The 14,145-nt window shown below is 34.7% G+C and overlaps 4 protein-coding genes across 6 annotated transcripts in view; 1 reads left to right on the top strand and 3 right to left on the bottom strand.

Annotated features, from left to right (window-relative positions):
* The window catches only part of LOC105219534 (uncharacterized), a 32,319-nt gene extending 26,063 nt beyond the window's left edge, over positions 1-6,256 (bottom strand). The window contains exon 1 of the mRNA XM_011195744.3: positions 4,129-6,256. The gene's annotated coding sequence lies outside the window, so the exon portion shown is untranslated. The remainder of the gene's footprint in view (positions 1-4,128) is intronic.
* A 146-nt stretch (positions 6,257-6,402) lies between these two features.
* On the bottom strand, positions 6,403-8,386 carry LOC105219533 (NADH dehydrogenase [ubiquinone] flavoprotein 1, mitochondrial). Its single transcript, XM_011195743.3, has 4 exons — positions 8,227-8,386; positions 7,655-8,011; positions 6,764-7,598; positions 6,403-6,694 (listed from the first exon to the last, which is right to left on the bottom strand). The coding sequence occupies exons 1-4, from the start codon at positions 8,273-8,275 to the stop codon at positions 6,508-6,510; spliced, it is 1,428 nt and encodes a 475-aa protein (XP_011194045.2). The 5' UTR covers positions 8,276-8,386; the 3' UTR covers positions 6,403-6,507.
* A 373-nt stretch (positions 8,387-8,759) lies between these two features.
* Positions 8,760-9,646, top strand: LOC105219531 (uncharacterized). Of its 2 annotated transcripts, none has more exons than XM_011195738.3 (3): positions 8,760-8,996; positions 9,065-9,173; positions 9,232-9,646. In XM_011195738.3, the coding sequence occupies exons 1-3, from the start codon at positions 8,916-8,918 to the stop codon at positions 9,486-9,488; spliced, it is 447 nt and encodes a 148-aa protein (XP_011194040.1). In that variant the 5' UTR covers positions 8,760-8,915; the 3' UTR covers positions 9,489-9,646. The 2 variants fall into 2 exon arrangements, with proteins under 2 accessions (XP_011194040.1, XP_011194041.1); XM_011195739.3 differs by having other exon boundaries at positions 8,778-9,000.
* Positions 9,647-9,662: 16 nt separating this feature from the next.
* LOC105219532 (F-box/WD repeat-containing protein 5) lies at positions 9,663-12,726 on the bottom strand. 2 transcript variants are annotated; one of them, XM_011195741.3, is made up of 7 exons: positions 12,255-12,726; positions 11,982-12,139; positions 11,709-11,892; positions 10,864-11,651; positions 10,468-10,805; positions 10,249-10,399; positions 9,663-10,196 (listed from the first exon to the last, which is right to left on the bottom strand). In XM_011195741.3, exons 1-7 carry the CDS (start codon positions 12,526-12,528, stop codon positions 10,107-10,109), a joined length of 1,983 nt encoding a protein of 660 aa, XP_011194043.1. In that variant the 5' UTR covers positions 12,529-12,726; the 3' UTR covers positions 9,663-10,106. The 2 variants fall into 2 exon arrangements, with proteins under 2 accessions (XP_011194043.1, XP_011194042.1); XM_011195740.3 differs by having other exon boundaries at positions 10,864-11,654; positions 12,255-12,724.
* Between the last annotated feature and the right edge of the window lie 1,419 nt (positions 12,727-14,145).

Genomic DNA, 14,145 nt, shown 5'->3' with positions numbered 1-14,145 from the left:
CTCACTTTAGCTCGCCTTCAAACGGATGTCTGTTGGCTACCCAGAGGATACTTGGTCTAAAACCGGAAGTCGTGAGCTGCTTGAACCATGTGGAGAAGAATCGTTTCTGGCCACTCCCAAGTGAGTGACAATCAAAAACTTTCCTCACTTGCGTGAACTTCTACACATGATCCCATCCTCCAAGTATACTAAATAAAATCGTCATACAACATCGCTATTTTATATTTCAAGTGTTGTTGTTATGGTGAACAAAATATACTTCATTTCAAACTATTGGTGGTATTACTAAATTTTATTATTATTTAATATTAAAAATTTTGAGCTTACTGATAAAAAGTTTCTTATATCAACAATGCTTACAATTAAATTAACTGTCGATATACATATGTACGTCCACTCAGAAATTAGGAAGTGTAAAGGACACTGGGCGGAAACATTATATCAAATTCTAACTGCCGACATAACTGAGTGAGAATTTGAATCGTCACCCCTTGGGTAGGCACATGCAGAGTTTTTCGCTGAAATTAATTTACGGAAAAGATCAAGACGTACACTAAGAACGATAGAGTATAAGATTACAATATATTATGACAAAGAAAATGTCAAACTTTATAGTCATTCTTTTATTTCACTCATGACGTCATGAGCTAATACATTTTCAATTGACCCAAAAAATTCCAATTTTCAAGGTCCAAAAAATTTATACGGAGAACGTATTGTAATTTTCATTTCTTTAAAACTTGGGTGTTACTGAAAGGATAGGATGGGAAGTGCGACCAATCAACTCCATCATTAGGATAAATACAAACAAAAAGCTAAATCCTAAAAAGTGAAATATTACATATTCATATATATAAGGTGTATATATGTAAGTATGTATGTACTGAGCTTTTACGTTTCCAGTTGACATAATGGGATGCATGTGAAAAACACACAACACCTCTACCTCTACAGACAACACGCTAATGTGCTCGGTGATGTGCCAAATGAATCGTTGCTAATTGATTCACAACGATTCGTTCTGCTGAACAATTAACACATATGAGTATTGCTATAATAATAAAAAATACACCCCACAGAACCACATCTCTGCAATTCCTCTATAACTTTCAAAATATTACCTACCTACTACTTTTTATAAATGGCTGGGAAAAATGCAGGGAAATACCCCGTTTAAGGGAACTAAATACTTGTCGCGTCATTAAAGCCAAGTAATAATGTTTCTAATAAATATTGGGGCCATAATCGCACATTTTTTTGGTTAACATTTTAAACATTTTTTTAAATTAATAGTTGAATTCGTAGCACCAGTACACATTGTATTGTAAATATCATAACGATTTCCACGTTTTTGCTTGACTTAAAAACTTATATAAAATATGGATATAGGTTAGCGAAAGAAGTATCTCAATAAAACTATAAGAGAATTTCACACTAAACTCAAAATGCTTGTACACTAAACATTTTTCAATTACCCTTTATGGATTTTTCTAATAACACCCTAACATACACATATGGACATGGAAATAGGTGTGAGCTCAAATATAACTGAATTTACAGATATTTCGATATTTGACTTCAAATTAATACAAATAATCGATAGAATAAGTAGGCGTTGCATTTAAATTGTCAAATTAAAACAGTTATCTTGTATAAGTGTATTACAAAAACAAAAAAAATTATTTACTTGCAAACCGAGCAATTTAGCGTGGTCTTAGATGGGACGTTCGAACCACTGCAGCATTGAGGAGAGGAAGCTGGTCCAAAATATGCGTAAGCAAGGAAAAACTTACAAATTTATTGCTGAAACATTAGGACGCTGCCAGAATTTCGTAACAAATGCTTTGAAAGTTCCAAAATCGTTAGACCGCCGCGGGGGTATCAAAAAAACCTCTTTAACGACCGATAATTACATTTTGTCCATGGTAAAAAAAAAACCCTTTTGTGTCGTCTAGGACAGTTGCAGGAGAAATTGGGAACATAATCTCCAGTAGAACCGTTAGGAGGAGGTTAGCGAATGCAAATCTTCCTGGCAGAATAGCTCGCAAAGTTCCGCTCATGAGAAATGCGAATTTAAAAAAGAGGAAAGACTTTGCTCTTTCGCATGCATCATGACATGGAGCAGAAGGCGAACGAAAATGGCGAAACATTCTATGGAGCGACGAAACAAAAATAAATTTGTTTGGAAATGACGCAAATAGGACTGTGCGCAGTAAAAAGACTGTAAAACACGGCGGCGGAAATATAATGCTATGGGGATGCTTTTCGTGGTACGGGGTCGGTCCAATTCATCGAATAGAAAATACCATGGACAGATTTGTTTATCGAAATATAATGTCGGAAGTCATGTTGCCTTATGCTGAAAAACATATGCCTCTTGTGTGGAAGTTTCAACAAGATAACGACCCCAAGCATTCCTCTAAAGCGGTGAAAGATTGGTTCCGGGAAAAGAAAGTGGAGGTTATTGAGTGGCCAAGTCAATCCCCTGACCTAAATCCGATTGAGAACCTTTGGAATGAACTCAAGAGAGAAGTTTCAAAGCAGGAGTGCAGCAACAAAACACAATTGTGGGAAAATGTGCAAAGAGCATGGTACAATATACCCATTGAAACTTGACGGAAACTCATCTCATCTATGCCCAGGAGAATCGAAGCAGTGATGAAAAATAATGGTGGATGCACTGGTTACTAATTATAGCACCTATTTCTTTTTACTTTTTTTGTGAGTTAATTGATTTAAGAAATTTATGTACTTCACACCTATTTTAGTGACCCACTTAAATTAAATGTAATGTGTAATGTCAATGTCTTAAACCGAGAAAGAGAGAGAACTAAGGTATATGACTATTATATATGCCAAAAGCTGGACAATGGAGGAGGAAATGCTTAGAAGATTCCACCTCTCCTGGCAACTTGCATCTGCCAGGCCCTTGCAACTGCAGAGGTGTTGGTTGATGTCCAGAGCTTGGCGAGCGATGCGATATGTATACATCCAGCGCCTTTGCGCAAGTGGACCATGGATTGCCAACCCGCTCCATTGAAAATAGCTAATATTAGGGAAATCATATTAGTAAATGCATATACACACATATATTTATACCAGTCCAATACATATATAGAGTGAATTCAACAAATCGGTTAAGCCAATGATACAGCAGTAATCTCAGGGCCGGCACGAGACAACTTACCGCCCTAGGCAATTGTCAAATTTTCCGGCCCTTCTAGGATCATTTTGCTTAACCAAAAAAATTATTATTCTTTATTTAAGTATCAAAATTATTTAAAAATTTAATAATTTGTAGCACAATAAAAAAGTTAATAATTTAAGCAATGGTAGCACCATTTACGAATTGTGATTTTTGTGTATTACTAAAAATTAAAATGTATATGTTATTTACATAAAAAAAATTAAAGAAAGAAATAAATAAATAAACAAATGAATAAAATATGTAAAGACAATTTGCCAAAATATCGCCCTAAAATTCTTGCGCTCTGGTCACTGGCTTAACTTGCCTAAATGGGTGGACGGGCCCTGAGTAATCTGCGGTTATGGCTGCATAAAATGAATATGTAAAAGCGGAATTGAAGAAATTTTGACTGCAGAACATATCGTACCGTCTATGATATAATCTCAATTGGTGTGGATAAAAGTGAGAACATAAGCTTAAGTTACAGCTTTTCAAGAGTTGGGAGGAAGAAGTGGCAATGCAGGAGTTTTATTTCACAAGTCCAACATTAAAGAACTATTTGAGCGTGAACACCACTGAACAGTGAACCTAAAATACAATGATTAGAATAAATATTGTGTTACAGATTTCAATTAGTTGAAACTTTAAAAAAGTTGAAATATAAATAAATAGTCAATGTAGTAGAAGCCTAAAAGCGAAATGCTTATGTAGTACATTAATTATACAAATGTAGTACTTGTTGGTTTACCGCTATTATGCTTATTAAAAATCGAAATTCAGCTGATTGTTAAAGAAAAAAAAACAAATAGACTCTAATGTTTGTATTACGTATATATTTTACAAACGTTACTTCTGTATATATACTTATTTAATATACAAAAGTATATTATGTACATATATGTATATTAATAAAGAGGAGCGAAGTTAATTGTCGAACTCACCAAGTCTTTCGTTAATCACTGGGTCCCGGACTCAATTGACTGTTTCGGTTCATTACACAGTTCAATACGTTGCTTGCGTGATTTTCGACAAAATCAAATGTCTATATAGCAGATACAATTAAAAAAACGTACATTCTTGTATACATATATGCAGTAAAATTAAAGTATAAAACTCCAGAAGAAGTGCAGGTTTCAGTAAAGACATATAAAGGCACAGAATTTTTTCTATTTACACTAGTTTTGCTGAGTTCCCACATACATATGTATATGTAGTATATAATTTAAACTTTTTATTTAATATTTCATAAATTCATTTCAGCGAACTAAGAAAGGGAGTAAACGTGTATGTACAAATTTGTTATAAAAGCGTAGAACATTTCTTTCTTTTTGTTTCACTCAAGGTTTAACGTTTTGCAAAACAGAACTAAGGATATTCGAGTATATTATCTGTTCTAATACAGGACGTTACAGAAAAGGACTGTGCGGAAGACTGACTAAGCCAAAGCTTGTATTATTTGCTGAGACTGCTATGGCATTTCGCAGCATTACCCTCGACGAGAGTTCAAAAGCTCATCGCAAAGGAAAAGCTACTACATACATATCTACATTTATATATACATATGTCTACCGCGACTTTTGCTTTCCCTTCTGAATAGGGGGTGGAAATGCATATCTCTAATAGGGTGGTTCTTTACTGTGTCTAAGAAACGCGCATTATTTTCTTTAATTCTCGTGAAATGCTAAGATATTTTATAGAATTTGAATGATTAATCGCTTTGTATCGAACAAAAAAATCAGTTTAGGCATCGGCCATATTTGGCCGATTCTTAACCGATTCCCTATACTTTTCGCATATCCACTAAATCGATGTTGCGTGTTTTACTTTTTAATTTCGTTAAAGATTCTTCCGTTCACCTTCTAATACACTGTTCATATTTGACTGAAGGCTAGTATAAAGAAATCTATTATTTGTGCTTTAAATTGGAGGTTATATTTAGCATTCATTTGAATAATCCGATTCTGTTTCGTATGACAACAGATATTTTCATAGGAAGCCTCGTTGGCAAAAAACGAGCAAAAAAAGACGAATTTTATTGGTTTCTCTCGAGGCGAATTTTTCACAAGCAACATCATTCGCCATAGACAGGAACTTGGTGCCAGGCCCGAACTATAAGGGGTTCGAAAACGAAGTCTCCGGAACTCGCTGCCGGAGCTTCTATCGAGTCACTATTGTAATGTGTGGCCTGACGTTCTGTTGATTGGCAGATGGAAATTCAATCCATCAAAAATGCTGATCGCAGTTATACAGCACGAGATACAAATAATTAAATTCATCTATTGTCATCATCTCTTTGTCTTTAAAGGGAAAAGGCTATACAGTAACAACGTGCTTGGAGAAAAAGTTAATAACTAATTTTTTCTATCTATATATAATAATAACAAATTGTTTCATTTTGAATATTAATTAAATTTAAACAAATGTACATATAGTACATATCTTGATTCGCACTTTCGTATTAATACTTTTTACTTATTTTGTGATTTTATTTCTTTTTGTATATCTTATGTTACTATACTAGTTTATTAAATAAGTTTGTTCATGAAAGATTCAGCATCGGCATTGACCTTTTGCCATTCGACGATTTACATCAACCAAATATTTTAATTTATCTTTTTCATAGTAAAACATGCTGAAGATGCTGATTTCGATCTTCCATATTGTATAGGAAACATAAAAAACCAAAATTTTGACAGAAAAAACTTACTATATCAGCTTTTCAAATATATAACGGTGAAACAGTTAAGTGTGAAGTTAGCTGCGAAAAATTTCAATAAGATCAGCTGTTGTCATCAGACGAAACTATTTAGTAAACACCTTAATATTACTTTTTGGTATTTTCTTTCATCATTTGAAATATATAGTATATATAATGTATCCCACATCTTCCTCCATAATCATGTATCGTTTCTCTGATAATTAAGTTTATGCCTATAACATGGTAAACCCTGACAAAACTTCTATTTGGTAACGGTAAATATGGTAAATATCTTGACTGGTCTAAGCAGGAAGTGTTGTTGAAAGTATGCTGTAACAAAGTTAATATGCCAAAAACTCATAGAGAACTTTAGTTTCTTAAGTTCTTTTCGTATCGTAATTTGCATTATCTGAATATATATAGAGTAGATATAGTAAATATTTCAACCTTAAACAGGTTTCTTGGCGTAACTTATTTTATTTCTATAGTATTAGCGTAATAACTTTATATAGCAGTATTAAATATTAATATATTTATTTTTCACCAATAATATATAGAACTGGTATTAATCTACAACATTTATAAGCACTTATTAACTTGTTATCGTGTTTTAAAGAGTTGCTTAATTAGTTGCTCTAACTGCATATTTCTTCATCCGCTCTTCGATTTCAGGTCGGAAATGCCGAATTAAGCCCTGCACAGGCCAAGCTGCACCATCGGCTAAAGCACAGATTGTGTGCCCTTCAATCTGTTTGGATATCTCCCACAACATATCTATCTCGTCGGGCTGACCATTACCGGCAACGAAACTAAAAATCAATAAATTTATTATATTCTTATATACAAAAATAAAGTTTTACAGCTTGTTTTCAACCTACCGCTTCATGATCTTATGCATCCACATAATACCTTCACGGCATGGTGTGCACTGACCACAGCTTTCATGGCGGTAAAACGCGGTTAAACGTTCAATAGCCTTGATTATATCAGTGGATTTATCCATAACGATAAGGGCAGCTGTTCCAAGCGAAGTCTGAGCAGCAATCAAACCATCAAAATCCATTAATACATCATCGCAAACTTTTTTTGGGATTACGGGGGTAGATGAGCCACCAGGAATCACACCAAGTAAATTATCCCAACCACCACGAATACCACCAGCATGACGTTCAATTAATTCTTTAAGAGGGATTGACATTTCTTCCTCTATTGTGCAGGGTTTGTTTACGTGTCCGGAAATGTTAAACAATTTTGTGCCCGAATTACGAGTACGTCCAAAACTTGCAAACCAGGCACCACCACGCCTCATGATAGTGGGAGCAACTGCAATTGTTTCTACGTTGTTTACCGTAGTAGGACATCCAAAAACGCCAACATCGGCTGGGAATGGGGGCTTTAGTCGAGGTTTTCCTTGTTTGCCTTCAAGTGATTCAATTAGAGCAGTTTCCTCTCCACAAATATATGCACCTGCACCGCGATGCATAAATACATCGAAATCGTATCCTGAGCCACATGCATTTTTTCCAATTAATCCCGCCTGATATGCTTCGGCAATAGCTAGTTGCATGTTAGAAGCCTCGTTATAAAATTCACCGCGAATGTATATATAAGCAGCCCTCGCACCCATTGCTCTGCCAGCCACTAAACATCCCTCTACTAACTTATGAGGGTCATGTCTCATAATTTCACGATCCTTGCACGTTCCCGGTTCACCTGCAATTTGTAAAGAAATGTAATACAATTTCATTTATATACAGGTTTTAACTTACCTTCATCAGCATTTACAACCAAGTATTTTGGGCGTCCATCAGAGGGTTTGTTCATAAAAGACCATTTCATACCAGAGGGAAAGCCAGCACCTCCGCGTCCGCGAAGACCAGATGTTTTCAATTCATTGATTATCCAGTCAGTACCCTTTAATAGAATTTCTTTGGTTTTGTACCAATCGCCGCGTTTCAATGCTCCCTTTAAACGCCAGTCATGTCGACCATATAGATTTGTAAAAATACGATCTTGATCTGCTAGAGGTCCAAATTTAGTTTTAGTTTGAGGTGGGGGTGTACCTGGAGGAGGCGCTGCGGTTCCCTGCAATCGCCGCTGTGCCACCGCAGGCAAACTGGCACAAGCTGAAGATAAAAGTACATTTTTAAATAAAGATCGATGTTTTTATTTGCTTGTGGGTATGTTTTCATTGGGTTTCATTTTAATTACATAATTACTTTGTGAAGAATCAATACCCACAGGCATAACTAATAATACATAGTTATTTACAAATATCCGCTTTGTAACTAACTTTGATTACAGTTATCGTTTTAATAAATCGAACTTTGGAAATACTTACCGAATGGTGGTCGCTGAAGAAAATTTATCCTCACCAGGGCTCCTGCCATTTTCGTTATTAGATGGTCTGAAAAATTATTATATTGTCACATATGACAGATGTATTAACGAACAGCGGCATCTATCGAGTATTTTATTATCGTAGAGTACAGAACAGCTCAAATTAAAATTTTTAACATTCAGAAAACATAATGGTAAAGGAAACAACCAATTTTTAAAAAAATTAACCATATTTTTATGATATGAGAAAGAATAAACACATGATGCAGTTCTTCTATTCGAGTTATTTGACTTATAATATTATTGTACAATTATGATGATGCGTTGAGGTTACGGGTTATGAAATATTCTAACTACTTCTTGTAAACAATTTTTGTGTTATTTCATATAATTTCTTTACTTAATTCATATACGAGGCAAACAATCTTTGTACATTTACTTTTCGAAGGCATATTGAATGTATTCCTATATTTTGTTCCATTCAAATAGTTCCGTTAGTGATGTATTAAATACCATTTTGGTATACATGTGGCAACTACATTTAAAATTTTGGGTTGTCAAATCATATATATGGTGTAAATTAACGAAATTTATTCATTAATTAATGGCGCAGATTGTGTGGTATTTTTTGTAATGTTTGTTTAATCGTTTGCGAAAAATTTGTATTTATCGATTTATAAACAGAATATAATGGATACTCTTGCATTGCGAGACTCTGCCACTGAAGTTGTAGTAGTAGACAATGCTACAGCTTTGGAAATTTCAGCTGATGTTAGTAAGAAAATATAAATCTTGGACGCTGGTTTAGTTATAATTCATAAATTTTGTGTTTTTATCAGTCTGCTCCCGTACTCCGACTACGTTTAAAAAAGCCCAAAACGGATAGACAAGTTGTCTGGCGTGAGGGTACCATTGACAATGAAGATATGGGAAAGAAGAAATCCAAGTGTGAGCACTAAAATACGTACACCGTCAATATGTTTTATTGTTTATTTTCTCTACATAGGTTGCTGCATATATAAAAAGCCTGTGAACTTTGGAGAAAGCTCTTCCTCTGACGATGAAGAGTGTGAACACTGTTTTGGACATCCTGAAAAGCGACGGAGAAATATCAATAAAAGTCATGATCATGGTAAAGATGATTCCGAAAATAACAGTAATGAGAAAAGCAATCATTCTGATCCAACACCAGAATCTGAAATAGAGGAAGTTGAAATTCATCAACCTCAAGACGACAATGTCTCCCACCTTATACATAATTGACATTAAGATAAACCATTTCAACAAGAAGTAACTACAGAAGTTTGCATACCAATTTAGCTAAATATTTATAGTTCAGTGTTTTTCCTTCGTAAATCCGGTGTTACACAGGTCTTTTTTTAATAAATATAGCCTGCGGTACGCAGATATTAATATGAATATTAACAAGACTTATAATCTGATATTCTTTTATTGGTTTATTTGCACATCGGTAATATTGGTATTTGGAGCCAATGAACTACCATTTTAACATCTTTTCATAACCTATTACAAACTTATTAGGTAAAGTCCTTTAATTTATAAACCAATAGCATATGTTGTGCAATATTTTTTAACCCAAATATTTTAAGATAAATAAAATCGACAAATATATCAACAAGTTTGTTCATAATTTCCGTTCCAAATTTCAAAATATTTATATAATAGGAATATATTTACATATCTTCGAAAATTTTACTATGTGAAAATTTTTAAAATGTTTTTCTTATCTCTGTTCCACTATATTTTAACTTCTTCTCTTAAATGTCCAAAAGCATTTTCATGTACTAAAGGAATTGTTATTCCTTTAGAATTCATATATCTAAACATAACGTCACAGCGATACAACTTTCCCAGTGGCTGTTATACAAACCGTTTCTTTAATTCAAAGGCATCATTTTTATTGGTTGATTCGATGTTAAATTCTTTTGCCTTTGCTCGAGAACGCCAAATCTTAAATAAGAAATATTTAATTTTCATCAATATATATTATATATGTTAAAACCTTAATGGTGTAGTCATCACTGGTTGTTACGAGCATCTGCGAGTCCCGTGAATTGAATGCAACACTATTTACCACATCAGCATGCCTATATTTCGAAAGGCATATACCATAATATCGATCCCAAAGGTATGCATGCATATCTTCCGCGCCACTGAAAGTTACGATATATAGAAAGTAAGGTTTATTGATGCATACTGTTCGGATACGATATGATCATACCTTCCGACATAGTCTTCGCATACGTCAAGAAATATGAAAAAGCACTCTGTGCTTGGAGTATAAGCTTTATGGGCACGTAACATGTTACCCACGCGTTTCAAGGTCATTAAATCAATAACATGAATATCGATTTCCTGCGCAATTGGAGGTGGTTCCAGCGCATTAGTTATCACATAATTTTTTGGCCACGGTCTGGTATTGACATATAAATAACGGTGATCTGGACTCAACGCCATACCAATAATGTGTCCATGTAAGTCTATTACTTTGTCTACCTTGTCAAATAAATGAGCAACAGAATCGAAATTCCACCAATCTGGATCAGCTCGTAATTGATTCTAAAATGAATGCCGTAACATTTTCAATAAACATGAAATATTTGTTTTATAAAAGTACCTCTTTTTCGGCCGCCTTTTTTGCAGCAATTCTTTCTTTTAGTGAGAGTCCGGGATCAAGTTTTTTTGGAAATGTTACATTTCGTATACGCTTAATTCCAATTTGGTGTGGTGTATAGGTTTTTGAGCCTGTTGAGAATATTAAGTACTTGGGTACGGAGCTTTCCATTTCATCCTCGTAGTCATCGGTACAATCCATGCTATCATCAGATTCTTCCGATGAATTCCCATCTTCATTCTCGGTAGGGTATTCACGACGATATTCATCTAAATAACGAATGGTAGAGTCGTTTTGACATACATTTCCTACTGAAGCAATAGTACTCGTTGAAGACGACGAACTTTGTTGAAGTATGTCTGGTAGATAGTCGGGTGTAGCACTACGTTGTGACCTTCGTAATGTGGCGGCATGTGAAAGCGGATTTCCTGCAGAAGCTGTTGGTGTTGGTCCGGATTTATTTATAACAGGAAGTTCATCGAAAGACTGCTTTGAGCTACTCATTTTCAATTCCTCAGCCAAAGGGTCATTTGAATCATCTAACCACGGACACTTGGCTACCATCAAAGCCCGCACTGAACTAGCATTTCTGTTATAAAACTTGTATAACTTGTTCATAATTGGTACATGCTCCGAGTCGATTTCCTGATTGGCTTTATTTAACCACAGTTCAGAATAACTTAACAAATGTGCCAGCCAATGTAAGTCTCCAGTTATTAGGTACTGGTCACTGAACCATGTACCAAATATATCATATGGGCGATTTACTACACGACAACGTAAACGGGATCCTTCTAATAAACATATTCGTTTAATAAAAAAAATAGAATATACAAAACAATGCAAACCTTTTCCGTCCACAGTGAAGACTGCGATCTCCCCAGATGTACTAATTGGAGATCCGAAATGAACACCAGATACGAGAAGAAGTGTATCACTTTGATTAAATTGGGAATACTGAGTATATTTCCAGCTGAACTGCTTCATGTTGTGCGAATACTTCTCTGTGCATGGATGACTCGAATTCCAGACCTTTTAATGATCAAAGGATTAGAAATATAGGAAAATTAGGATTAGAAATATAATATTTATGTATATTACGGCACATAATTTTAACATACGATTACATAACCATCTTTTGAACAAGTGGCAAACATCTCCCCATTGTGTGAAAAGCTAACATGAAGAACTTGATGTGTATGACCTTCGAGGCGCTGCGCTTGGACAAAAGGTATGTTCCAGTTTAAACGCTTATATTCACTTTTCCACGATGCAGCTCCTTCAAAATAGCACATTTAATCAAAAATAGCAAACATTCGAGTTCAGCCAAGGGAATACATAACAATATTAGTTTTAAAATAGCTTTTTTTATTTTTCGATTATTTTAGGGTTACCTGGTTTGAGTCTTATTGTAGGATCCACTTTATAATGGAGTAAGAATTTCTGCTTCCACATAAGTTCATCATTAGATAAGGTGAACCAACGTTTACAAGTAGACCCCGCATTCAACAAGTCGTTTATTGGCAACATCCAGTAAATTCGGAATAATATTGGCTCGGGTATTGACCACCATTTCAATTCGTTATTTTTGTTTGAATTGCAAAAATAATCATCTTCGTCATTGATATTCGCGTTCGTTTTTTTATATAAATCCCAATTATCCTCCATGGAGGCTCAATTTCGGAACAGTTTGATTTATAGATGTTTTTTATTGAATTTAAAAAACATTCTCCATTACGGATTATTTCAAAAAGTTTTATTTTGGATATGAAAACTAAACAACGCAAAAGCAATGGACAAAAATAGCTTTTCTTGGCGCAACAACTATTTTCTTTCTTCAACTATTTCCTTCAGAAATGCAGAATATAAATAAACATATCAAACGTCAACAATAGAGCTGTGCTCAATAAAATATAAAACAAAGGCAATATCTTGTACACAGAATACATAACAAATGTGTCTTAATGTAATGTCAAAAACTGTAAATAAACAACTTAACCCTTTGAGATGCGAATACTACTGTAGTAGCAAACAAAATTCAATTATTTATTTAATATACCCATATATGTATATATTAACAACATTTAGTTAATTTTCATTTTTAGGTTAATTAGCCCTAATATTTTACAAATATTAATTTGTAAATATGCGCCAATGCTACCATGTAGATATTTTCAAAAAGAAAAATAATGTTGAATTACATCGCAGCGAACTGTTACGAATTAGAACGCAAAACGTGTTGCCGAACTGGAGACTCGGCGAAATTCCACTTACCTCGTCGCCTCCTCTCCAATAAACCAGGAGGACAATAGTATTCTCGTTTGAACGCAGTCTTATAGATTTTGATGGGTCTTGATAATACACACGCTGGTCAACAATTGCACCTTCTCCTTATTAGACGCAGAGGCCAACAGCTATAGCTACTGACAGTATTGAAAGTGCAGGTGGAGTTTTGTTTGCAGTTTTTGGTGTTTTCATCCAAGATTGCAAAAAGAACGTTCCCCAAATTATGCAAGTCGTGTATGAAAGGCATCATACGTACACAAGAGTTTCGGCTACTTTTGTCAATTCGCCCTTTAGGAACGCATAGAAACTTTCATAGAGATTTCTGGTACCGCTCTCTGGTATTTCACTGAGGACTTCGCCGGTATATGACTAGCAGGGTAGGTGTTAAGTTTGGGTTGCGTACAACCATTTTTTGGCTACTATTGTGGTATTTAAGGTGCTGTGTTAGTATATAATCTTCACAAAAATTTTAAAGCCGTTCATCAGGCTTAAATAATTATTAACTTATCCAAATTTTGTCATTACTGTTATTATTGTAGATTTCTTAAAAAACGTGTAGTTGATTTACCATAGAACCATTTCATTGCTGCAAAGATTCGCAGCCCGATGATTTGAAATACATATTCACTACCCTGCAAGACAGGTACCCTCGAATTCTTCGGTGAAATGCCAGGGAGCGGTACCCGCAGTTTCAATGAAAGTTTCTATGCCATTCTTAAGGGTGAATTGACAAAAGTGCACGAAACTCTTGTGTACGTGTGATCGTTCATCCCTTTCTTGCACATTACATTCATCATTTAGCACAACTCTTGCACAATTTGGGGAATGGTATTGGTACAATCACGGATGAAAGACCCAAAACTGCGAACCAAAACTGCGCGTGCACTTTCAGTACTGCGACCCACAAAAGCCCAGAAACTATACCCGCTATTTTCGGTTAGTTCTACCAAAATCCCAAATGAGAATTTAATAACAAAATCATTAATTACACTGTGATAG

Source organism: Zeugodacus cucurbitae, chromosome 3, assembly GCF_028554725.1.
Source record: "Zeugodacus cucurbitae isolate PBARC_wt_2022May chromosome 3, idZeuCucr1.2, whole genome shotgun sequence".
NCBI lineage: Eukaryota > Metazoa > Arthropoda > Insecta > Diptera > Tephritidae > Zeugodacus > Zeugodacus cucurbitae.
This window is presented reverse-complemented; position numbering and strand designations above follow the sequence as displayed.